Source organism: Bos grunniens, chromosome 17, assembly GCF_055505025.1.
Source record: "Bos grunniens cultivar Pamir isolate PY7600 chromosome 17, Bosgru_T2T1.0, whole genome shotgun sequence".
Lineage (NCBI taxonomy): Eukaryota > Metazoa > Chordata > Mammalia > Artiodactyla > Bovidae > Bos > Bos grunniens.
In genome coordinates this window covers 71841166-71864172 of record NC_141181.1, presented here as the reverse complement: position 1 = coordinate 71864172, position 23007 = coordinate 71841166, and the positions used below count along the sequence as shown (strand labels likewise).

Sequence of the window (23007 nt, the reverse complement as noted above, 5' to 3'; positions counted from 1 at the left end):
GATTTCCTTTAGGAATGACTGGTTTGACAACCTTGCGGTCCTATAAAAATTACCTGCGTTTCTCTATACTAGCAATGAAAACTGAAAATGAACTTCAGAATTTCCATTTATAGTAGCGTCATAGAGCGTAATAGATCTGGGGGACTTCCCTAGGGGTCCAGTGGTTGACTCCGCACTTCCACTGCAGGGGACACAGGTTTGATCACTGTCCAGGGAACTAAGACCCCACATGCCTCTAGAGAAAAACACGGTTCAGCAGGACACACATACCCCGGTGTTCACTGCAACGCTGTGAATAATCACCGAGACACGGAGGCCACCTAGATGTCCATCAACAGATGAGTGGGTGAAGAAGATGTAGCATGTGTATACAACGGAGTGTTACTCAGCCATTAAAACCAATGAAATAATGCCATTTGCAGCAACTTGGATGGGCCTGGAGATTATCATACTTAGCAAGTCAGAAAAAGACAGATACGGTATCGCTTATATGCAGAATCTAAAAAAAAACACAAGTGAACTTACTACAAAACAGAAATGGACTCACAGACTTAGAGAAGGAGCTGATGGTCCCCAGGGGGGCGGGGAGGGTGGGGGTCAGGCGTTCGGAGCAGTGCCCACTGCAGTGCTCACGGTGGATGAGCAACGGAGACCTTCCCAGGTAGCAGAGACTCCGCTCCATACTCTGTGCTCTAACAGAAGAGAATCTGAAAAAGGACACGTGCGCCTGCCTGTATAATCGGATCACTGTGCTGCACACCTGAAAGTAACACAACATGGATGAAGTAAAAAGTTTAAAAAACAGTAAAATATTATAAGTAAATTTAACCAAGGGGGCACAAGGCTTGTTTGCTGGAAACTACAGAACATTGTGAAGGAAATTGAAACCTAAGTAAACGGAAAGATCCTTTTTTCGATGGATTGCACGATCCACGATACAACAGGGATGAATCCTGGAAACGTGCTGAGTGAAAGCGATGTCAGTCCTGCACCCTGACAGTGGCCGAGCCGCGAGAACACCAGCGCCGAGACCTGGAGCGTAAGTCCGTACTGCCCGGCCTCTTACGTTCTTCCTTTACGTCGTTTTTACTGGGCTGTATTCACATGAGCACCCAGCACCCACTTACAGGCGTACCTTCTGGTGTGTTCCCAGAGGTGTGCGGCCCTCACCACGGTCGGTCTCACAGGGTTTTCATCAATCTGAAGGGAGGCCTCGAGCCCGCCAGCAGCCGCTCCCCGTTTGACGTGGGCCCCGTGGGTCTGCTTGCTGCCTCTGTCGCGAGCCTGTTCCGGGCGGGTGACGGCGCGTGGCCCTCTGACTGCTGCTCTCATCCAGGGCCGTGCTTGCTTGGCTCGCCCGTGGCGTGTGAGCCTCCGTGGGTCGCTCCCGTGGCTGCGCTGAGCTCCGCCCTGTGACCCCCTGTGGTCGTCCCGTCTCCTGCTGATGGTGTTCGGTTGTTGTGGGCCTTACATATGACGCTGAGGCTTTGCGTGGACATAAGTCATTTTCTCATCCTCCTGTCCAGCTTCTTGGCTGCTGGAACGGTTTGAAATTGCCATCTGGTTATTTCTCTGTCAGCTACTTCCCCTCTGCCATTTGGTTAAAGCCCCAAATCCTTGGTGTGGAGAGCAAGGCCTCTGGTGGTTGACCTGGCCTCTGTGTAGTCTGGTCGGCTCCTCCACCGCCTCACCTCGGCCCCTGAACCCCCCACCCTCTCACTGCACTCCCTCCGTCCAGGGAGCATCCGCCCCTGCAGCTTCAAAGGCAGCATCTGTGCGACCTGCTTCTGCCCTGCCCCGCCCCACGAGGGGTCATCCCTCAGGGCCCCCCCCCGCAACCTTGGAGCTCATGCTTCCTGGCCTCGTTCACCCCGAACCCCAGTCCAGAATGGGTGCTTTTCTGCATTTCAGGGCATGTGTGGGGGGCTCTCTGTATCTGCAGTTCATTTTCCCATGTCACAGAGCCCTGCCTGCCAATCCTGAGGGTACTGACGTGCCAGCGTGTGTGTCTCCTTGTCCAGACTGTGAGCGCCTTAGAAGGGCCTATCTGTGCCTCCCAGCGCCCCGCAGAAGGCCCTGCACACGGCAGAGCTCAGTGGCTGTCTGAACTTGTATATCAAATATCATGGGACACGTTGGAGGTTCGTGTTCAGAACAGCAGTTCTCAAGCTTGTCTGTACAACCCTGTGAAGACTGTGGGGAAGGCGCAGATGCCTGAGAACCAAGCCTCAACATTTACACCTCGAGAGGTGCTTAGTGAGACTGGAATCTGCGTTTCTGTAGGCGTCGCGCTCGATCCATGGACCACGTTGTGAGAGCCGCACGTAGAGCAGTGATTAAGACCTTGGACTTGAGGGTCCATGAGGCCTGCGTGTTAGCTCTGCCTGTTTCTGTGCGACCTTTAGCAAATCACTTAGTCTCTCTGGGCCTCCCTTTGCCTCCTAAACTCCATTCCTGTAAAATGGAGGCTTAAGTGAGGAAGTCGTACACATTCTAGCATTTGCTGCATGTTTAATAGATTTAAACTATTATTTTTCTGTTACTTTCTGTCATCTTGTAACATGAGCTTTAAATTTTTCTAGGCCATTACATAAATTGACTAATTTGAGATAATTAGAAAGTACTTCCCCCTAGATTATGGAACTTTGCCATATATCAAGTTGTTTAAAAATTTAAGTAACCAAGTTGATTGAGATCATTCAAACATTAAATCAATGAGTTAACTAATGTCTCTTGCTTCCTTCCCACTTAAATTCTCTGATTCTGTGATTTTAAGGTACATTGCCTTAGGTTAAAAAAAAAGCGCAAACCAATTCTTTAAAATCCTCCATTAATAATTTAAAATTTTTTTTCATTTCCTGCATACTTAAAATGAAGAGGAAATACAATGCACAGCGAAACGGGCCGCTGTACGTAAAGAAAGGCTCTTCCCTACACTGGAGAGTCTGCTGCAGGCACGCTTCCCCTTGCTCCTTGTGCAGACTTCTGCAGTGGTGTCTGCAGAGGGCTTTTCTCTTTGTCTGGCTTTCGTTTCCTGTGAAACTAACATCTGTTTTGCTGTTTAAAAGTCAGGTAGGATGCTGGCTGTTGTATTTTCAAGGTCTGTGAGTTAAAATTGGATATAATTTTATATGCATAATCTTTTTAAGCTGAGAGATGGATCTGATAGAGCTCCTAATTCGTCGAGAGCTGTGTCGGACGTGCCAGAGCCCTTTCCTCATCTGGCCTTAGGTACTGATGAGCGTCCCCTCCCTGAAGCCCGCCGCGTGGGACCCACCCTGCAGTGGCGGTCCCGCAGCCGGCAGGAGCGGGGCTGATACGTGACCGGCAGCACGCCGCCCCCTCAGGTCCCGACCGCCCTGTGAGCGGGCCTGCTGCCCGTCGTGGGCGCGGCCAGTGAGCGGGGGCAGCCTCCCCAGCCGACACCTGGCTCGCCTTCCGCTCAGCCTCCTGAGAGGCGCCCTGCCGCGGCCGTGCTCGCCGCTGTAATCTGAGTAACTGTCCATTACACTGCACGGCCTTGTGACCTTCCTTTTATCTAACACGTTTTCCTCCCTTAAATCGCACCCCGCCAGCAGCTGTTCACTGAAGTTTTAAATACGGGAGTATCCCCATCGGAGGGGGCTTGCTGTCAGGCTTGCAGACGCGGGCCTGAGCCCCCCACCCCCACCCCCAGGGACTGGGACAGATGGCTCCCTGAAGGCCGTGTGGTGCTTCTGAACATTGCTCTACAGATGGAGGCTTTTCTTTTTCAGTTCTAATCAGCGCCTCAGCTTGTAGACAGTCGTGTTTTAAAGCCGATTTAAGTACACGGTTAATTCCTTAGCGCTCACGGAGAGAGGTGGTGACCCACCGCCCTCCGCCGTCGCCCGTGCACGCTGCTGCTGGAGTCGCTGGAGTCGGCGGCCCAGGTCTCTGACTGCCCCTCCAGGGCCTGGCAGTGTGAGCTGACCGCAGCAGAGGGACGGGCAGCGGGGTAGCTCACCCTCTCAGCGTGCTTTCCTTCGGTTCTAAGTTTCGTATTTAACGGCTTCTGTTGTACCATTGTTTTCTTGTTCTTGGAAAACCTAATTGAATACAATCAAGGAGCCGCTAAAGGTAAATTTAAGAGCTTTCCTTTGAAATCTCATTGTTCTCTGATAAAATGCCAGGCCTGGAGATGGATTAGTTAATCCAAAGATGATGAAAACACTTAATCTACTACAGAATGGTTTTAATAAATGAGCAGAAGCTTTTAGTACTGCCCGAGGTGACTTAATCTCAAGCAGTAAGAATACAGTTTTATTGAAGGATTTGCTCATTAGCGCATGGACCGAAGAAGGAAAGACGCTGCGTTTCTGAGTGGAGGTGAGCGGAATCAGAATCGACGGACACGAATGGTTTCACAGGGATGTGTGCTGTGCTCTCCTTGCCTTCTAGCGATGTTTCCCAATATAAAATTAGGTTATCACATACACACTAAGCCCTGTGCCAAGTCGTGTGCTGGGTGTTGAAACAGGAGTCTAGAAAGAGAAAGGCGGTCCTATCTCAGGAAGCTCGTGAGCTACAAGTCAGTAATTAAAGTTCTGGGTGGACTTGTGTGTGACTGACAGATTCTCAGATCAGACTCTGCCAAGAACTTCGATTTTGTGTACAAGTGTCATTTAAATATACATTCAATACAAATGTGTGCCAGTTCGTTTCCAAGCACTTAAGGATTTTCCAGAGAGCTTTCTGTTATCGATTTCTAACTTAATTGCATTGTGGTCAGAGAACGCACTCTCTGTAACCTGAGTCGCTCTCAGATTTTTCGAGACTCGTTCTGTGGCCCAGGACATGGTGTGTAGTTTTTAAAGGCTGTTCTGCTGCTGTGGGAGGTCGGTCAGAGCCGTGGGTTGCCTGCCGTCCACATCCTCTGGCTCTGTCGGCTGCTGAGTGAGGGGCGGGCTCTCCGTGTCTCCGTGCGGGGCTGAGGGTGTGTGCTTTGTGTGTGTTGCAGCTGTGACTTGGTGCATAAATGTCGAGGATGGAGGAACTGCCCTCCATCCTGAAACGGCCTTCGTCCGTGCTACCCCTCTGTGCTCTGCAGTGCCCTCTGGCCGACACCCCACCCGGCTCTCTGTGGATTGCGTTCAGCACGGAGTGTATCTTTCTAGTGTTTCTGGTGGGTGGGTAGCGTAGAGCCAGTATTGCCATATCACTGTTTTAAGTCGTTTTCCTAACAGTTGCTCTAGAGATTACAGAACGCATCTTGCCACCGTTTCCCTGAGGTTTTTCTGACTCAGCTTGGTAAACTGCTGCAGGCTTGCTGCATGCGGCCCCTGTCCCCGCTCTGTCCTGCCGATGTCCTGGGTGTTGGATTTGTGTTGTCAGCCCAGCCGTGCGGCCCCTGTCCGCCCTCTGTCCTGCCCTTGTCCTGGGTGTTGGATTTGTGTTGTCAGCCCAGCCGTGTGGCGTTGCAATTAACTCCTATATACAGTGTGCTGTTTTAAAAAGCCTGAGAGGAGAGAGTAATGAGTGCGACTTCCGGCGGGGTGGCTGCCTGCTTTCTGTTCTTCCCTGACATTTTAGTCCCTTTTCCTGAATAATTGCCTTAATGTATTTCCTGGAGATCAGTCAGCTCTCCAGAGCCCTGAAGCGGTTGTTTTTGACCAGCTTGTCCAGTCCCGTGATGTTTTTTAGGAGAGGCTTTGTCGGCCCCTGCCCCACCACAGGGAAAGTCTCCCAGCGTGCTTCCTTCTGGGTTCTTCTTTTATTCCCAACTGTTTTTCACTAAGAACCAGCAGATTCTCCCAGAATTGTATGTCCCTGTGGATTGAGGAGAGTCTGCAGAGTGAGAACGAATGGACAGATAAAAATAGCCAGGCCTTCCTGGCTTCCTTTGAAGCAGGGTACAGTCAGTAGGCAAAGTAGGAAAAGGAAGTTCCCTTCGCAGCTGCGTGTGTTCACGGAGCGAGCTGGCGTCAGCCCAATGGCCCCTGGGCCCTGCATGGAGCTGCCCCCAGCCTCTGCTGGTGCCCCCCACCCCGGCCCTGTTCATGCCCCCCTGATTCTGCACAGAGAGACCCCCCCCAGGCTCTGCTCCACACCTGGGAGCTGCAAAGACAGCTTTCCTGCCCGACAGGCTGGCCCCAGAGGCCCAGGTTCCCTGTGGTGCCTGATGGTCACCACATGCAGGGGGGCGGGGGGTGTGATGGGGGAGGGGCGGGGGCGGGCGGGGAGGGAGAGCCGCGCCCCTTCCCACGCCTGTCCGCCTTCCGTAGGAGGCCCTGGGTCCCTGGGAGGCGCTGCGAGCATCCCTGCGCCATCCTTTCCTCTCCCTCCTACCCTCATTTTCAGTGACTCAGGGTGGGAGGCTGGGAAGGCTGGGGCTCCTGCAGTCGAGGCTCCTGAGCCAGGCTCAGCGTTGCTTCACTTTCCTCTGCTATATCTGGAGGCTTATGTCACAGGAATGGCTTCCCAGAGGTGAAAATCCAACAGGTGCAGGCAGCAGATAAGGGTTTGATCTGAATCAAATCGAGGTTGGAAGTCTGAACTTTTTTATTGTACATTGTCAGTTTGCACGGAAACTGAGTTCCCATACAAAAAGCTCTCATTGTTTGTAAATATCACCGTGTCCCAGGGTTTAAAATACTTGAACAAAGGGAAACAAGTGGCCAGATTTGTGGTCCCACCTGGTCTTTATGTGGACTCACACACTCACAAGTTCCCGCCAGTGAAGCGATGGAAACTGCTGGTCTGACCGTCCTGACCTGGTGACAACGCCGTCTTCGTCCGGAGCGGCGGCTGGGCCTGGGGCTCACACGTCCGCCGGGTGCCAGCGGGCTCTGCGGCCCGGGCTCGGCTCCGCGTGGCAGCCACAGTGGGTGCGTGGGCTGCCTCCTGTGTTCAGGGGCCCTCTGCACGCCGAGCACAGCAGCTGGAGACCAAGTTTTCCCTGAACCACGATGTACTTCTGGTGCTCTGTGGTTTAACCATGCTTTGACAGCAGCTGCTAACATGCGTTTCCAGAAATGTCAGGGCTCTAATTTTTAAATTAATTGCTTAGTTAGCATTTCGATAAATTAGCTTGATCATCGTTTTAGTGTGAGGTAGGAGAAGGCAATGGCACCCCACTCCAGCACTCTTGCCTGGAAAATCCCATGGACGGAGGCGCCTGGTAGGCTACAGTCCGTGCGGTCGCAGAGTCGGACTCAACTGAGCGACTTGGCTTTCCCTTTCAGGTGACACTGCCCAGCCAGACTCCCCATGACGCACTCAGGGTTTCCCACACCGCTGAGCGGGTCGGAGAGCCCCAGCAACCCCGGTTGAGCCCCAGTTCCCGCTTTCCTAACCGGGCATGTTCTCCAGGGCCCGTGCACTCGGGAAGGCGCTCAGGAGGGGTGGCTGCCCCCGGCCAGGCAGAGCCTCTCAGACGCGCCTGCTGAGGCTCCTCCGGCAGGAGGGGTCCATGGGGTCGTCAACTCCAGGACTCAGGGTCCCTCCCCTTGGCCTTCCTCCTCTCTTCCCATGAACTCTGCAAAAACAGAGCAGCCGCTGGGTGTGGCTGACAGCCTGGCCACCAGCGCTTGGTCAGCTCAACGTCTCAGGAATGAGTGTGTTCATCGGAAGCCGCACCTCGAAGGTCACCCCTGAGACGGCCCTGGGAATCGTGATGCGGGGCTCCCGCTCCGCCAGCCAGAGGTGCTTGCAGCCCCTGCGCTTGCCCTGGGGTCTCTCAACACCCAGACCCAGGCTCTTCCCGCCAGACAGTGCCCTGGGCTCCAGGAGGTTTCCAGTAAGCAGGCCTTTTTATTCTATGAGGAATGCTGAGAAATAAGAGAGAAATCAGATAAGCAATGTTTTCAAGAGCTGTGTAATTTTTTTGCTAAAAGCAGAACCATTAAATTGTCTGGGTCACATAATCTCTATGTATCATCTCCAGCAGCTCGCACAGTCCTCAGTTCCTTCCATCGTGAGAAGCCTTTATTCTCTTGTGCTTCAGTGACTTTGCACGGGAGGCTAGCTGAACTGTGTGAAGGCCACAGAGGAGTCGAGGTCTGACAGGTTAATTTCATCGCACGCGTGAGTTTAGCCTGAGGTCCGTCGGGAAGTTTGGGGTGAGCGCCCCGTTGGTGGAAGCTGGTTATGTGTGGAGGTGCTTCACGGCCGTGGGAAGGGTGGCTGACCTCCAGGCGCCGTTGGGAGGGGAGCTGGGTCTCTCGCCAGCGGGCTCTTCAGTGCAGGACACAGCAGGCTGGCTGCCACCCAGCCAAGAGGGGGCAACACAGGCTCGCCGGCACTGACGTGGGTTACGCGTGCCCGTCGGTAGCGCGCAGGAGGCACGGTTCTCTGCTCCGTCGGAGGCTCCTGCCAACACATGTCTGGGTGGACCCTGACCAGGGCTATCAGTGGACACCTCCCTGTGGCCAGGGCTTCCTCACAGCATGCTGGCCACGGCCCCAGGGCGGGCATCCTGAGAGGAGGACGGGTAATGGCCCCTTGCTTCTCATGACCTGGCACAGGGGAGGGACATGGAGCCCACGCTGATGGGCAGCAAGGCTCTGAGGGGGACTCAGGGCAGAAATACCACCAGGCCACTTCTCAGGAGTCCAGGCTGTCTCTTAAAGAAATGGAGACACTACTCATGCAACGCAGACCCCAGGTGAGAGGGACCTGGGCAGAGCCTGGGTCAGGGAAGAGGGGAGGGGCTCCTGCCGCGCACGCAGGGTGCCTGCGGGCTCCCTGGGGACCCCGCCCACGAGCAGCCAGCAGGTGGCACCCCTGTCAGCCCACAGGCTGGGGCTGGCTCTGCTGTAGTTTAACTGTGCTGTGTTCAGTCACAAAATGCAAGACACTGGGGATGAGCTGCAAAGGTAGGAAGCTGCAAGAGCTCGTGTAGAGCCTGGATCTGACTGTGAGTGTGGTCTGGGCTCCCCTCGTGTCCTTTAAGCAGATGTGGTGAGGTGGGGTTGACCGCGGCACAGATAAACATCAGGTGTGGGGCAAGATGGTCCGACTACACACACACGGAGTGTGACCACAGGAAGCTGAGCGAGCCTCGTCTCACATATGTGCGGAGCAGAAAGGTGTTCCGTGATGAGAGCTGTGAGGGCCTCTCCACGTTCACGCGTGACACAGTGGTGTTAGGTCCCCGCCGCTGCTCAGCCGTGCCTGACTCCGTGCCACCCAGGGACGGCAGCCCACCAGGCTCCCCGTCCCTGGGACTCTCCAGGCAAGAGCACTGGAGCAGGGTGCCATCGCCTTCTCCAGTTACATCCCCAGGACCTGTTTATCTCCAAACCGCAGGTCTCTGCCTTCCGGTTCCCCTCCCCCACCCCACCTCTGGTGACCACAGATCTGATCTTTTTCTCCAAGTCTATTTGTTCGTTTTTGACGTATAGCAGCCCCAGCACAGCGAGGGGCGTAGCTCAGTGGCTCGGTGTTACTGTGCAGTAGTGGCCGCCACTGCTGCCCGGGCGTAGGTTTTACAGCTTGCTGACTTTGGGTCCACGTACACGCCCGGGGAACTGTCCGCACGTGGACGGACGTCTCTGTCTCCTGAGGAGCGTCTGCCCCTGGCCTGCTCTCGCTGCAGGGCTCTCACCTTCATGGTTTTGTGCAAACGGAACCACGTGTGCAGCTTGGGGAGGGTCTGGCTTCTCTCATCCGGCGTGACTGTTCTGGCATGGGTTTGTGTTGTTGGGTGTCAGCAATTCACCTCCTTTCCCGGAGACTCGGCGTTTACGGCTGTGTCCCCATTCGTTACCCATTCGGCTGTCGGTGGACATGGGCTGTTTCCCGCCGTCGCTTGCTGTGAGGAGAGGCCCCCTGGACTGTCTGTGTGGGCGTGTGTGGAGGCCTACGAAAGTGGTGGTCAGAGGGCCGGGCCCCGTCCTCCCTGGCCGGGGCTGGGCACGGGCAGCCGCAGTCCTGTCCTGCGTGTGTGGTTTGGCTTCAGTTCTGCAGGCGCCTCTGAGCCCGTGATGTTGGGGGTCTTTGCACATGCTCCCTCGTGACACGTCCAGGACCCTTCTCGGTGAAGTGTCCATCGCGAGGTCACTCACTCCAGGGGAGATGTCATGCCGTCTGGAGCGTGAGCCCTGCCCTCAAGGAACTTCCAACATTTGTTTTGAAACAGTATTTCCAGGCCTGTTACAGCGGTGCCTTTTCCTGGGCGGTAGGCCCCCTTGGGATGACTGAGACTTGTGGGCCTGGCGTTCAGACTCCTGCACACACCAGCTCCTCCTCGCGGCCCTCAGCCTCTCTGGCTGCGTCCTGAGCCCTGTTACCTCAGAAACCAACCTGTGTGCAAACTGAAACCAGGGTGGGGGCGGGGGGCCAGAGCCCCGGGAGGGCGCAGGCGTGGCAGGCTGCCCCGCCCCGCCCCGCCGAGGGTCCCGGGAGCCACGCCCCTCTGGACGGGTGCCCTTGGTCGGTGTGTGGAACGAACCTGTGGAACGAACCGCCGACAGCCGGGAAAGGGCAGCGGTTGCTGCTGGAGGCCGTGAAGTGGGCTCCTGACCAGGTGCGTGTGCTGAGCGGTTGTGTCCCCGCGTCGCCGCTTCCCTTGGGGCCCTGAGGGCGGCCTGGTCAGACAGAGAAGACCCCGCTGCTTCCAGGCCCCCTCCTCCTCGCACGGTTCTGAGCATGGGCTGGCCTCCCCGCCGGGCCCAGGGCTGTGGTCGGAGCCTCTGCTCTTCTCTGGCGGCTGAGCCCTGGGCCACCGCCTTGCGCGGACTGTTTCTCAGACGTAAGGTGTTTGAATGAGCCCAGGTGTCCATTCTCTGTAAAGTGAAAGTGAAAGGGAAGTCGCTCGTTCGTGTCCGACTCTTAGCGACCCCATGGACTACAGCCCATCAGGCTCCTCCATCCATGGAATTTTCCAGGCAAGAGTACTGGAGTGGGTGCCATCGCCTTCTCCAAATTAACCTAAGAGTTCATCAACAGATTGTTGGCTATAGAAATGAGGAGTTATCTGGGTAGTGATATTTTATAGAGCCATTTGAAATATAACATTAATCTGTGTATCACCATGAAAATAACTACAATATAGTAATTCAAGGATACTTAACAGTATAACTTCTTCTCAGTAAAAATACCCATCAAAGTATCAGTGATGGCTACCTCGAGAAAGTGAGGTTTTTTAACTTCCTTCACTTCCCTACTACTTGTCCTTGTAAAGTGGTGTCTTATTTCCACCAGCCTTCATGTTCAGAAGCTGAAACTTGTGTTGTAAAGCCCATTCGGTGCTGAAGCCTCTGGATCCCCTGGCCTTTTCCCCTGGATTCTCCCTCCTTCCCTTCAGGGTGCTCCTAAGCCAGCCCTGGAGCAGCCTCTGCAGAGCCTGGCCCGGGGTCGGGGTCGGGCATGGCGTTTCCAGGCGCCTCCAGCTTGCCCTGCGTACCCTTCCCCCACCCTGTGGGCGTGCCCATCACGTGTCCGTGTTCCGCTCGGAAGACGTTTGTGTTGCTTCCGCTTCCGGCTCCCGTGCTGCTGTGAACGCTCCCGTGGGGACTCGTGTCCGTGCTGTCGGGGGGTGGCCTTCCCCGGGCCCGTGGTGACGCTCTGTGTAGGTGGCCAGGGGTCATCTCCCTGCCCCGCAGCAGCCAGAACGGGGCTCTGGCTTCTCCTCGCTGTCCCCAGCTTCTGGGGTTCCAGCTCTCGGGGTTCTGTGCAGCCCGGCACAGCACGGGAGGCGGTGGTGTGGGACAGTTCCGGCCTGCAGTTCCCTGGTTACCAGCGGCATCCAGCTTCTTGTGCTGCTGGTCATCCGTCGGCCTTGGAGACATGTCCGTTCAGGGCCTCTGCCCCTTTCCGTATTTGCACCATTGGGTTGTTTGCTGCTGAGTTGTAGGTTTGTTTCTCAAGGAAATTTTCAGATATGATGCGCTAAAGCAGTGGGAACAGTAAAATGACCCTCGGGGACACACCCCAGGCCCAGGTGTCCTGGTTACTCCCCCACCCCGGGATTCCATGTAACATCACCACTCGTTTGAACACCATCCCTGGTGGCTCAAGTGTAAAGAATCCACCCACAGTGCGGGAGACCTGGGTTCCATCCCTGGGTTGGGAAGATCCCCTGGAGAAGGGTACGGCGACCCACTCCAGCATTTGAGCCTGGAGAATCCCGTACACAGAGGAGCCTGGTGGGCCACGCGAGCTGGACACGGCTGAGCACGCACACACACGCATGCGCTCACACGTCTGGACAGAGTTCAGAGTTCCCAGCTGAATCCCGGTCAGCCTTTCGGTTGATTTGCTTGAATTAAGATCCACACAAGGTTCGCAGGTCGCCTTTTTTCCTTTCAGTGTCTGTCTGGAAGGAACTGCACAGAGTGTCTGGTGGAGCGTCTGTGTTTGGGCTTGGGGAGGCTAGCCCTGCAACGCTGTCCGGGGTTGAATTGGCCGGATCTGCCCCTGGCTCAGGTGTTGGACAGAAGCCCCTGAGCTGTGGGGTTGAGTCCGTCCGTCCGTCCAGGCGGCGGGGTGGGGCCGGCGTGGAGCATGGTCGCCAGATGGAGCCACTCCAGCCGCCTGGCCCGGGGAGCCCTTTTCCCAGATGGGCTCCTTGATGGCCTTCTGTCCCACGCTCGACCCTGGCCTGGCTCCCCGGCGGGCGGCGTCCCGGGTGGGGTCCGGCGGCCGACGCCCTCGTGCTGTGGCGTCCCGCCGCACGTGCCTGCAGCCACTCTGGTCTCCGGGGCAGTGGGCCTGCCTCCGGGCCGCACACTGGGGCCTCCAGATCTTGGAGAGCTGTGCCCGACTGACGACCGGCTCCCTGGGGGAGGGCAGGCTGGGGGCACCTGGACGGGCCTGGCCGGCCGTGCTGAGGCTCGGTGAGGGGCCTGGGGCCTGGCTGCCCCGCCCCCACAGGGCGCAGGAGGCTGTTCATCCTCGGGCCAGCGCCCGCCCCGCGTCTCCTTCCCGCCTCCGCTTCATGCACAAGTCCCGACATGGACGGTGTGACGAGCAGGCCTCCCTCCCTCCCTCCCTCCCCTGACCCGGAGCAGAGCCTGGCCAAGGGCCCGGGCAGACGTGCACACAGCACCACGGGCTGCTCCTCCAGGGCCAGCGGGGCCTCTGCTGACCATCACTCGGGGGTCACTCGTCACTTGGGGGTCACTGGGGAGCCACAGAAACCGCCTCCTGCCGGCTCTCCCTCTTTGGGCCCTGCCTCCCCCCCGTCCGCACCCAGGCTCTAACATCCCCAAACGCTGCCCCTGGCCTGGGCTGAGGCCTGGAGGCCCCTGGGCAGGGGCTTGTCTGTGGCTCTGTCCTGCCTCTTGTCACCAGGCAGTGTGGTTGGCGGGAGAGCCCGCCGTGATGGCTGAGCTGATGGAGGAGGCTGTGTGCTGCAGAGGCCAACCCCGCGCTCAGGCCCTTTGCCTACTGCCTTAAACATGAAAGTGTCTGTCGCCAAGGCGTGTCCAGCTCTCTGCAACCCCCTGGATGGTATGCAGCCTGCCAGGTGCTGGAGTGGTTGCCATGCCCTTCTCTGGGGGGTCTTCCCAACCCAGCGGTCAAGCCCGTGTCTCCTGCACACGAGGTATCTGGGGTGCGTTTTGTGGCCCTTAATTAAAAGTCAGACAAGTGACGACATGTTACGATGTTCCTGACACACTGCTGGTGCAGCTTGTTGACCCTCAGAACCCCCCCCCACCCCCGCCCCCAGCGTCAGTGCACGGAGGTGGGTCCCGCCCGCTGCAGGGGGACGGGCTGCGTCTGAGGTCAGGAGGGCCGCGGGCAGGGCGGCACCACGGGTGAGTCTGCGGGAGCTGAGACGGCAGCGAGGGCCCGGGCACAGGCAGGCTGGCTGCCCGCGGGGCCCGGCGACGCTCCCGGGGTGGGCAGAGCGCCCTGTGTGAGCCTGTGCTCGGGGCTCTGTGAGCTTTCCCTCCGGCTCGTCCAGTGACCCCTCGTGCTTGTCCAGACTTAGACTCATCTCACACGGCGGGAAAGCCCTGAAGAGAGCCCCGCAGGAGCTGCAGTCGTTCATTACAGCTTGTGATTACCTGTGAGTCTGTCTTAGGAGAGAACCGTTCCTTCTCGGAGGGCAGACTAGTGAGCAGGCAGAGCTGCTCCATCGCGGCGGGCTCCCCTCAGAAGGCGTGGCTTTGGGCTACGGTGTTTCTGGGGGGGTCAGCTGCGGTGGGGGGTCAGGACCCGCTGGGAGGAGGAGCCGGGCTGTGCAGGTGGCCCTCCTCTGCCCTGGACGAACCGCTTCCTGAGACGACGAGTCCCCGTCAGACGGCTTGAGGACGTCGGTGCAGGCCGTGTGGCCGCGCAGGTGCTGCCCCAGTCCTGCTGCGTCGGGGGTCCCTGTCTGCTGCCCCACGCCCTCTCCCTTGGGCTCCTGGTTTGTCCGCCCATGGGCCCTTCCCCGTGTCCACTCAGAGAAGGTCCACGTGGCCCGTACGCCCAGGAGCCCCGAGCCCCGGAGACAGGGGCCGGCGTGCCCCACCTGTTCCTCAGCTTTGGGGACAGTGTCATCTCCCTGCTGTCCGTGCTCTGTCAGTCCATGTACTGTGACTTTTCCGCCCAAATGTGAAGAGGCGGACGGTGAGACGGAGCACAGGTGTGGCCTCCCGCCCCGTCTCAGGGCCGGGCTGCCTCCCCAGGGTTGCTGGTTGGGCCTCCGGCTCGTAGGGGCCGCAGTGGGGGTCTGGGCTTCGGTCGTTTCGATATGGAAGTTGGTGGTCGGCGCCCTGGGACCTGTGTGTCCGTGGGCTTTGAAGGCTCTGGTGGGCCTCATACCCGGTGCTGCCTGACCGCGGGCCCAGCCACTTCCTGCGGAGCTGGGGTCTGCCGCGCCGCTGAGGCCAGGCACGTAGGCGGCTCTGCTAGGCCGGCCGGTCGCTGGGCAGGAAGTGGGGCGTGCTTCCTCCAGGCCTGCATGAGTGGCCGGGGCGTGGCCTCGCCCATGCAGAGCTGGACACGTCGTCAGGTGCTCCGTCTCTGCTGCCCACAGGCCACCCGTGTCCTGGCTCCTGGTCGGGGCACCGCACCCCCAGGACTGGGCGGAGGGGTCCTGTGGGGGTCCTGTGACCCGGGCCTCTGTGGGGAGCGTGCGTCGGTGTGTGGGAGTGCGGGGACCCTGCTGTGGGGGCCCTGCCCCCCAGGGGCCGTGGACAGGTAGCCTCCTTCCCATCCTGGTTTCTCCCACTGGCTGTGTCCTGAGATCCCCGGGAGGTCACAGGGGCAGGTTGGCCATGGTGGTGACTGCGGGCGTTGCAGAGCAGAGGCCGTGAGGCGGCCAGCCCGCCAGGACTGTTGCGTGGTCACGGTGGGGACCAGGGACACGGGGCTCCCGGGCCTCAGCGTGGGGCCTGGCTCTGCCCTCCGCTGGCCGTGGCAGGCCCACCACAGGCTACCGCACTTCCCCAGGAACTCTCGGCAGGGCTGTGCCCCCATGGCGCCTCGAACAAGGCCTCCAGGCTGGATTGGCAGCCGCTGGGGGAGTGACCTCCGGCTCGTCACTCCAGCAGGCAGTTTCCGGTGCCTGTGGTCAGGGCCCAGGCGTTCCTTTTGGCAACAGAGCTGGTGTCCACGCCCTGCGGCTTGTCAGGAGCCCCGCCCTGGGCCCCGGCCCCGTGTGGGGTCAGGAGCTAACCGTCTGCACAGGGGTCGGTGGGCAGCCTTGGTGGAGCTCCCTGCAGACACAGGACAAGCTCCGTGACCACTGCTCTGGGAGACGGGCGCGGTGCCCCAGGCGGCCCCTAGGAGGGCGGCCCTGAGACAGCACCCAGGACATACCAGGCTGGGGGCACTCTCTCTTTAGTTCATGGCATTCTCATAAAGCGTGTGAATTTCTAAATGTAATCGTGAGTTTCTGCTTCAAAAGCATTCTTGCCAATAAGGGTAAAGGCTACTTTCTGGCTGACCTGCTCTGTCATGTGATAAGATATTCTGAGGGACGTGTTGCGTCTGTAGTTGGAAACAGTGCAACCTGGAGATGAAGTTGGGTACTTGTCGGAGCCAAGCTGACCCTTGGACACGCGCTGCGGGGGCCTGCCGCCCGTGTCGTCGGCTCTGGGTGTCCCCACTGCAGACGGGTCCATGCCCTCGCTTTGAGGTGGGGTGTCCTGTGAGTCGTGGGGTGAGGGGCAGCTGGACACAGCTCTTCCTAACACAGAGCTGCTGCTCCCATGGCCCCTGACACCAGCTGGCCCGGGCCCAGGCCCCCAGCCCACAGCAGGGGCTCGGCTTGCCGGGACTTGAGGGCCTCCACCCCCTCCACCATGACCTGAGGAGCCCGGGGGGGCGGTGTCACTTATGTGCTTTCTTTCTTTTCCTGCAGAACATTGACATCACCAACTTCAGCAGCAGCTGGAACGATGGGCTGGCCTTCTGCGCCCTCCTGCACACCTACCTCCCCGCACACATCCCCTACCAGGAGCTCAACAGCCAGGACAAGGTGCCAGCACGTGGCCGAGGAGGGCGGCGCTTCTGGGGGTGCGGGGGGCGGGCTGCCGGCTCACCCTATGGCTGACGACGCAGGCTCAGGGCTTGGCGAGGAGAGTGGTCTGGGCAGCACCACCCACGCCAGGCCAGGCTCCTCCCCATCCAGCCGGGGCCAGCTCAGTGCAGTTCAGTTCACTCACTCAGTCATGTCCAACTGTATGACCCCATGGACTGCAGCATGCCAGGCCTCCCTGTCCATCACCAACTCGTGGAGTTTACTCACACTCATGCCCATTGAGTTGGTGATGCCATCCAGCCATCTCATGCTCTGTCGTGCCCTTCTCCTCCCGCCTTCAATCTTTCCCAGCATCAGGGCCTTTTCCAGTGAGTCAGTTCTTCACATCAGGTGGCCAAAGTATTGGAGTTTCAGCTTCAGCATCAGTCCTTCCAGTGAATATTCAGGACTAATTTCCCCTAGGAAGGACTGGTTGGATCTCCTTGCAGTCCAAGGGACTCTCAAGAGTCTTCTCCAACACCGTAGTTCAAAAGCATCAATTCTTCGGCGCTCAGCCTTCTTCACAGTCCAACTCTCACATCCATACATGACCACTGGAAAAACCATAGCCTTGACTAGCAGACCTTTGTTGGCAAAGTAATGTCTCTGCTTTTTAATATGCTGTCTAGGTTGGTCATAACTTTCCTTCCAAGAAGTAAGCATCTTTTAATTTCACGGCTGCAGTCACCATCTGCAGTGATTTTGGAGCCCAGAAAAAGAAAGTCAGCCACTGTTTCCACTGTTTCCCCATCTATTTGCCATGAAGTGATGGGACCGGATGCCGTGATCTTCGTTTTCTAAATGTTGAGCTTTAAGCCAACTTTTTCACTCTCCTTTTTCACTTTCATCAAGAGGCTTTTTAGTTCTTCTTCACTTTCTGCCATAAGGGTGGTGTTATCTGCATATCTGAGGTTATTGATGTTTCTCCCGGCAATCTTGATTCCAGCTTGTGTTTCATCCATCCCAGCATTTCTCATGATGTACTCTGCACCTAAGTTAAATAAGCAGAGTGACGATATATAGCCTTGACGTACTTCTTTCCCAATTTGGAACCAGTCTGTTGTTCCATGTCCGGTTCTAACTGTTCTTCTTGACCTGCATACAGGTTTCTCAGGAGGTAGGTCAGGTGGTCTGGTATTCCCATCTCTTTAAGAATTTTCAGTTTGTTGTGATCCACACAGTGAAAGGCTTTGGCATAGTCAATAAAGCAGAAATAGATGTTTTTCTGGAACTCTCTTGCTTTTTTGAAGATCCAGCAGATGTTGGCAATTTGATCTCTGGCTCCTCTGCCTTTTCTAAATCCAGCTTGAACATCTGGAAGTTCACAGTTCATGTACTGCTGAAGCCTGACTTGGAGAATTTTGAGCATTACCTTACTAGCGTGTGAGATGAGTGCAATTGTGCGGTAGTTTGAAGGTTCTTTGGGATTGGAATGGAAACTGACCTTTTCCACTCCTGTGGAAAGGGATTCGATCTGATAGAGCACCTGAAGAACTGTGGATGGAGGTTCATGACATTGTACAGGAGGCAGGGATCAAGACCACCCCCCAGAAAAGAACGGGCTCAGTGCAGCTGAAGCCTGCTGCTGCCCCCAGTGCCCCGCCTCAGGGCCCCTCCTGACCTTCAGATGACTTTGAAGACCCCAAAAGGGGAAAACTATAAGCGTTTCTTACTAGCTTTGGGGGTGTCCAGGCAGCTCAGGCCGACCCTTGTTTGGGGGTCACTGCACAGCTATGAGGGCAGGAGAAGGGCGGGAGGGCCCGGGGTGGCAGTCAGCGCAGCAGGTGCGGGCGGGCTGGCGGCCCTGCCTGGCCCGCTCACGCACCCCTCCCATGGCTTCTCTTCCAGCGGAGGAACTTCACGCTGGCCTTCCAGGCGGCCGAAAGCGTCGGCATCAAGTCCACACTGGTGAGCCCTCACCCTGAGGGGGTGGCTGCCGGGCAGGGCCCTGCGCAAGCTGCGGGGACTCCCTCCGGAGGGTGCGGATGCCCCCCCTCCCCGCGCTGTGCACCCTCTGCCTCACACTGAGCACCCGAGGACGGACCCTGAGCTGGGTGGTCAGGGTCACCATCGGAGGCGCAGCCCAGCAGCCCGGCCTGTGCCACGGTGGAGGGCGGAGGCCCAGAGCGCAGGGCGCCCGGGGGCGAGGTCAGGGCGGGGCGGGGCTGCCCTGCTCAGGGCAGACTGTTCCTGTGGGGGCTGCTGCCTCGTCGGCAAGTCTGACTTCAAGGGAGAAAACGCTGCATCCGAGTACAAAGCCCGCCCCCCCCCGCACCCAGAGACACACAGCTTAGCGTGTCCGCAGAGTGAGGGACCCCCCCGGGGCCAGGTCAGGAGCCCGCAGGGCTGCCTCCCAGTCCGAGGGTGCCTGCCACCTGCCTGGTAGCAACCGGTGGCTTTGAGCAAGTGTTTGCGCTCGTGATTACCCTGCAGGAGTGCCTGCGCAGAGTCCGTAAACGTCTTGCGAGCTCACAGAAGCACGTGGCTGTGAGTGGCTTCTGTTCGATTGTAAACGTAGAGACAGGAGTTGTGGTTATGCAGGGGTTCCCTTATCTGGAAGGTTCACGCCACGTGTAAAGTTCTGATGTCTAAGAAGCGCGCAGTCCCTCACCCTGACAGCTTCCCGTTGCGGCTCTTCCGCTGAGCTCACGCGTGCTCCTTCTCCCCATCCGGCTGGCCTGCGCTCCCCGGTGGGGGCCTCCCGGGGCCGGCTCACAGCCCAGGTCCCCGCCCGCTTCCTGGCAGCATCGCCCGCACCTGCAGGCCCCGGGGCCTCCGGACCACGGCTGGGGGCTGTGGGGTGCACATGCGTGGGGATGAGCCCCATTGGGCCTGGGCGGCCCCGGGCACCCGGCGGGGATGGAGCCGCATCCTGCCCTCTGGCGTGTGTGACAGGCGGGGTGGGGCCTAGAGCCTGCGGGCCAACCAGGCTCTAACAGCGTGTCCTTCCCGTCAGGACATCAACGAGATGGTGCGGACCGAGCGGCCCGACTGGCAGAACGTGATGCTCTACGTGACCGCCATCTACAAATACTTCGAGACCTGAGCGCCCGCGGCCCATCACCGGGGCCAGCACCCGCCGCTCCGTGCCCGGCGAGCTTCCTGCACCCGGCCGCCCGCCCCGTGGGGACTCGGCCCGGGGCACGCAGCTTCCTGCGCCCGCAGCTCCGGGGAGCATCTCAGCCGCCCACCTGAGACCTGGGGTCGGGAGCCTGCCAGGACCCGCCCGCCTCCCGCCCCCAGGCTCCCACTCGCAGACATGTCGGCTGCCCTCCAGCTCCAGGGGCCTGGAAATGCGGTGCCGGCTTCAGGGTCCTGACAGAGGAGTCCTCCACAAGCAGTTCTTGAGTTAAAAAGTGTTTTTCTTATGAGCAATATTGGGGGGAAGAGCACCTGTTCTCTCAGTACCAAAGTTAAATCGTTTTACTAAGCATAGCGATGAAACAGCGTCCGGACGTGAGGTGGTGAAAGCCAGGACCAGCGTCACGAGAAACAGGAGGAAAAGCTGAGCGAGCCGAGGCCCAGACACTGCGACTTTGGCCCCTGCGGCGCTTGGACATGGCCTGCCTCCGGCGGGCGGACGGAAGTGCCTTAGCTCTGCGGGCCGGGCCGGTGACCAGCTTCAGCCCGTCCTGGGGCCCAGGAGCCGCTGGGGTGACCCACGTCCAGAACCCAGACTGACACGGGCCCGCATCCCAGGGGCTCAGAGTGAGGAAGCAGCCGGGTGGCGCACGCTGCGGCTCCATGAGGCAGGAGGCTCTGGACCAGGGCACGGACGGGCCGCCAGCCAGGCAGACGTGGCCGGGATGGGCCGCTGGCCCCGCTCGGCAGCTCCGCCTGGGGAGGCTTTGGGTGAAGCGCCGCTGTCAGTCGTGGGCAGCGCCCGGCCAGAGCCCAGGGGCCCCCGAGGACGCTTGCCGGCCGCCCTGCCAGGCCTGCCCTTGCGTCTGCTCTGCGGGCGCCACTGGGCCCACCCGTGGCCGTCGGGGAGAAGGGCCGCCTTGCACGTCTCTCCCCTCGGCTCCTCTCTCCCCCACGCTCACGGCGGCCTGCGTGCCTGGCCTGTGGCTGCGATGGAGCCTCTCAAGTGGGGACCGCTTTCCTGTCCAGTGGAGACCTCCCAGGGTCTGCAGGCTGCTTGCTTGTTGTCCCTGGTGGCGCCCGCTGCAGGGCCTGGGGTGGGGGCCCCATGTCCCCTAGGGGAGGGCCCGGCTTCGGCCCAGGGCTGGTGGGGCTACAAGGGGTCTCCCGGGGGCCCTGCTGCCTCTGACGACAGCCCATGTAGCCAGGCCCTCGGTCCGCACGGGGGTCCCATGAGGAGACTGCAGGAGGCCCGTTGGGACTGCGGGCTCTAAGGGGCGGTCTGGATGGCCTGGTCCCGGATGTGCCGCCAGGCCCAGCCTGCCTGCAGCCAGGGTGCCAGGGGCCGCCTGCCTCCTCCCACCAAGCACAAGCTTCCTGCAAAAGGACCCGTGGGCTTTCTCTTGACAACAGGATTCTGCTGACTGATGATACCCTAAATTTTGTTGTATTAAATACTCTTGAATGTATTAAAAGTGTTGTAACACATCGGCTTGGGCTTTTCTGGGTCTCCTTGAACAGGACAGGACGCTCACTGCTTCCAGGGTCTGGCTGTGCCAGGAGGACAGGTGACCCGGAGCCCATGGGCGAGGAGGTGTCCCGGGGCCCGTGGGGGGCCCGGCCGTCTGCCTGCGTGGTGGGGGGCACGGCCTGGGCAGGCGCTGCTCTGCTGGGGGAGGGTGCCTTGAGGCTTGCTGGGTGTTTTCAGAAGTGTATCTTCTTGGGGATATCTTGAGAATGTATAAAATTATAAAGAAACAAAGCCAGCTCTACCATCACAGTGCCCAAGCAGTCAGCCTTTCTTCCTCATGTGGAGGAGCTGAGCCCACGGCACAGCCACACCACGCCTGTTGGTGCGGGGCAACGTGGGCGTCCCTCCCGGGCCCGCGGCCCCTTCCCCACGTCAGAGCCTCATCCGGGGAGGCCCGGAGCCCCCTCTGCTGCTGCCCTGCCGGGGACCATCCCACAGCAGCCAGAGACTGCACTGCAGGCCCTGCTTGAGGCAGCAGGAGGGGAGGCACCACCCTGGGCCCCGGGCGGCGTGGGGCAGACACCCCTCCTGCTGCTGTGCCAGCCTCCTCCATGGGGCTGGGAGGTGTGGGCGCCCCGGGCTCGGGGAGGCCTGGCTGTCGCGGGGCTGGGGGGTGCGGGCGCCCCAGGCTCGGGGAGGCCTGGCTGTCCGAGGTGGCCCCTCGGTGGGGGCTCCGAGCCTGCAGGCCCCGGATTCTGTCGGGGGCGAGGAGGGTGAGCGGGGTTCTCACCAGGGCCCAGGTCTCTAGGAAAGCACCGATAAGGTCAGGACGGAGCTCTAGGCTTCCTGGTTCTGAGACCTGCCCCGTGGTTGGGAGCCCTTGGCGTCTGGAGGAAGGGCCAGGAGCTAGGGGACTGTGGGGGAGGTGTGGGGGGTCTGCCTGCAGGCTGTGCCAGGCCCAGGGCACTGGGGCCCCCAGATGGCGGCGTCTGCGTCCTGTGTGTGTCCAGGGTGGTCAGGGTTTCAAGGAGGGAGCCACCATGAGGTCTGGAGCGTCAGCTGGCAGACCAGGAGGGCCGGGGAGGGGCCTGGAGCCACAGGTCACCAGCACCCATCAAGCAGGACGCAGGGACGCCCGGTCGCCCCCAGGTCTGCCTCCAACTCGCGGGAGGGACCGCCTCTGCAGCAGGGTAAGCCCAGGAAAGGCCCCCGTGCACCCTGCTCCCCGTGAAGCGCAGTGGGGAGCTGCCTGCTGGGGTGGGGCAGCTTCGATAACCTGGCTGCTGCTGCGGGCAGTGCCGGGGCTGCCGTTGTTCAGGACGAGGCCCCGCTTCCACCTGAGCCTCAGGTTCCCCACCCACAGGGACGCGCCCAGATCCATCAGAGGCATGGGATTCCTGGAGCGCTCACCTCCTGGGCCTGGCCGGAGCCGGGGTCTACAGTCACCTCCCATGTCTGCTCTCCAGGGCCTAGGAGCCCAAGCTGGAGGCCCACGAGGCCCCCGCCTCCACAGTTCCAGAGCCTCCCCCTCGCAGAGGAGGGCTTGGTGGGCACTCGCGACGGCCTGGCAGCTCTCAGGGACCCTGGCCCTAGCACCCTCGGGGTGCTTCACCCCACGTCTGGCCTTCTGCTCCTGGTGCAGCTGTGCCGCCCCAGAGCCAGCCCAGCTGGGGGCCAGAGGCCACACAGGTGCATCGTGGACAGAAACACACAGCCCATGGGAGTGGGCTGGGGGACACCCCAGCTGGCCCCCCGCCTGGCCCGAGCAGGTGGGCCCGGACGGAAGAGTGGGTGCCCACAGCTTACACAGGCTGGTGTGGGGCTGGGCAGGAACGCCACGGCCCATGAGGGGCCTGCTGGGCACCCTGCCCCCATCACCTTGGTGCGGCCATGGGCTTGCAGGGCTCCCCGGGCTCCCCTGGCCCGGCCCGGCCCTGGAGGAGCGCGCTCAAGGCCTCCAGGTGGCAGGCAGCAGAGGATCGCCGTGGGGGACACAAGACCTGCTGAAGGGCCCCTCTCTGTGCCTGCCTCCTGTCGT

The 23007-nt window shown here is 59.7% G+C and overlaps 1 protein-coding gene across 8 annotated transcripts in view; it reads left to right on the top strand.

The window, feature by feature from the left end:
• SPECC1L (sperm antigen with calponin homology and coiled-coil domains 1 like) overlaps nt 1-20986 on the top strand; it is an 85687-nt gene extending 64701 nt beyond the window's left edge. For all 8 annotated transcript variants that reach the window (XM_086346117.1, XM_086346121.1, XM_086346122.1 and 5 more), the window contains 3 exons: nt 16259-16375; nt 18266-18325; nt 19374-20986. In XM_086346117.1, coding sequence (XP_086202243.1) covers nt 16259-16375; nt 18266-18325; nt 19374-19463 — 267 coding nt within the window. In that variant the 3' untranslated portion in view covers nt 19464-20986. The remainder of the gene's footprint in view (nt 1-16258; nt 16376-18265; nt 18326-19373) is intronic.
• Nucleotides 20987-23007: the final 2021 nt, after the last annotated feature.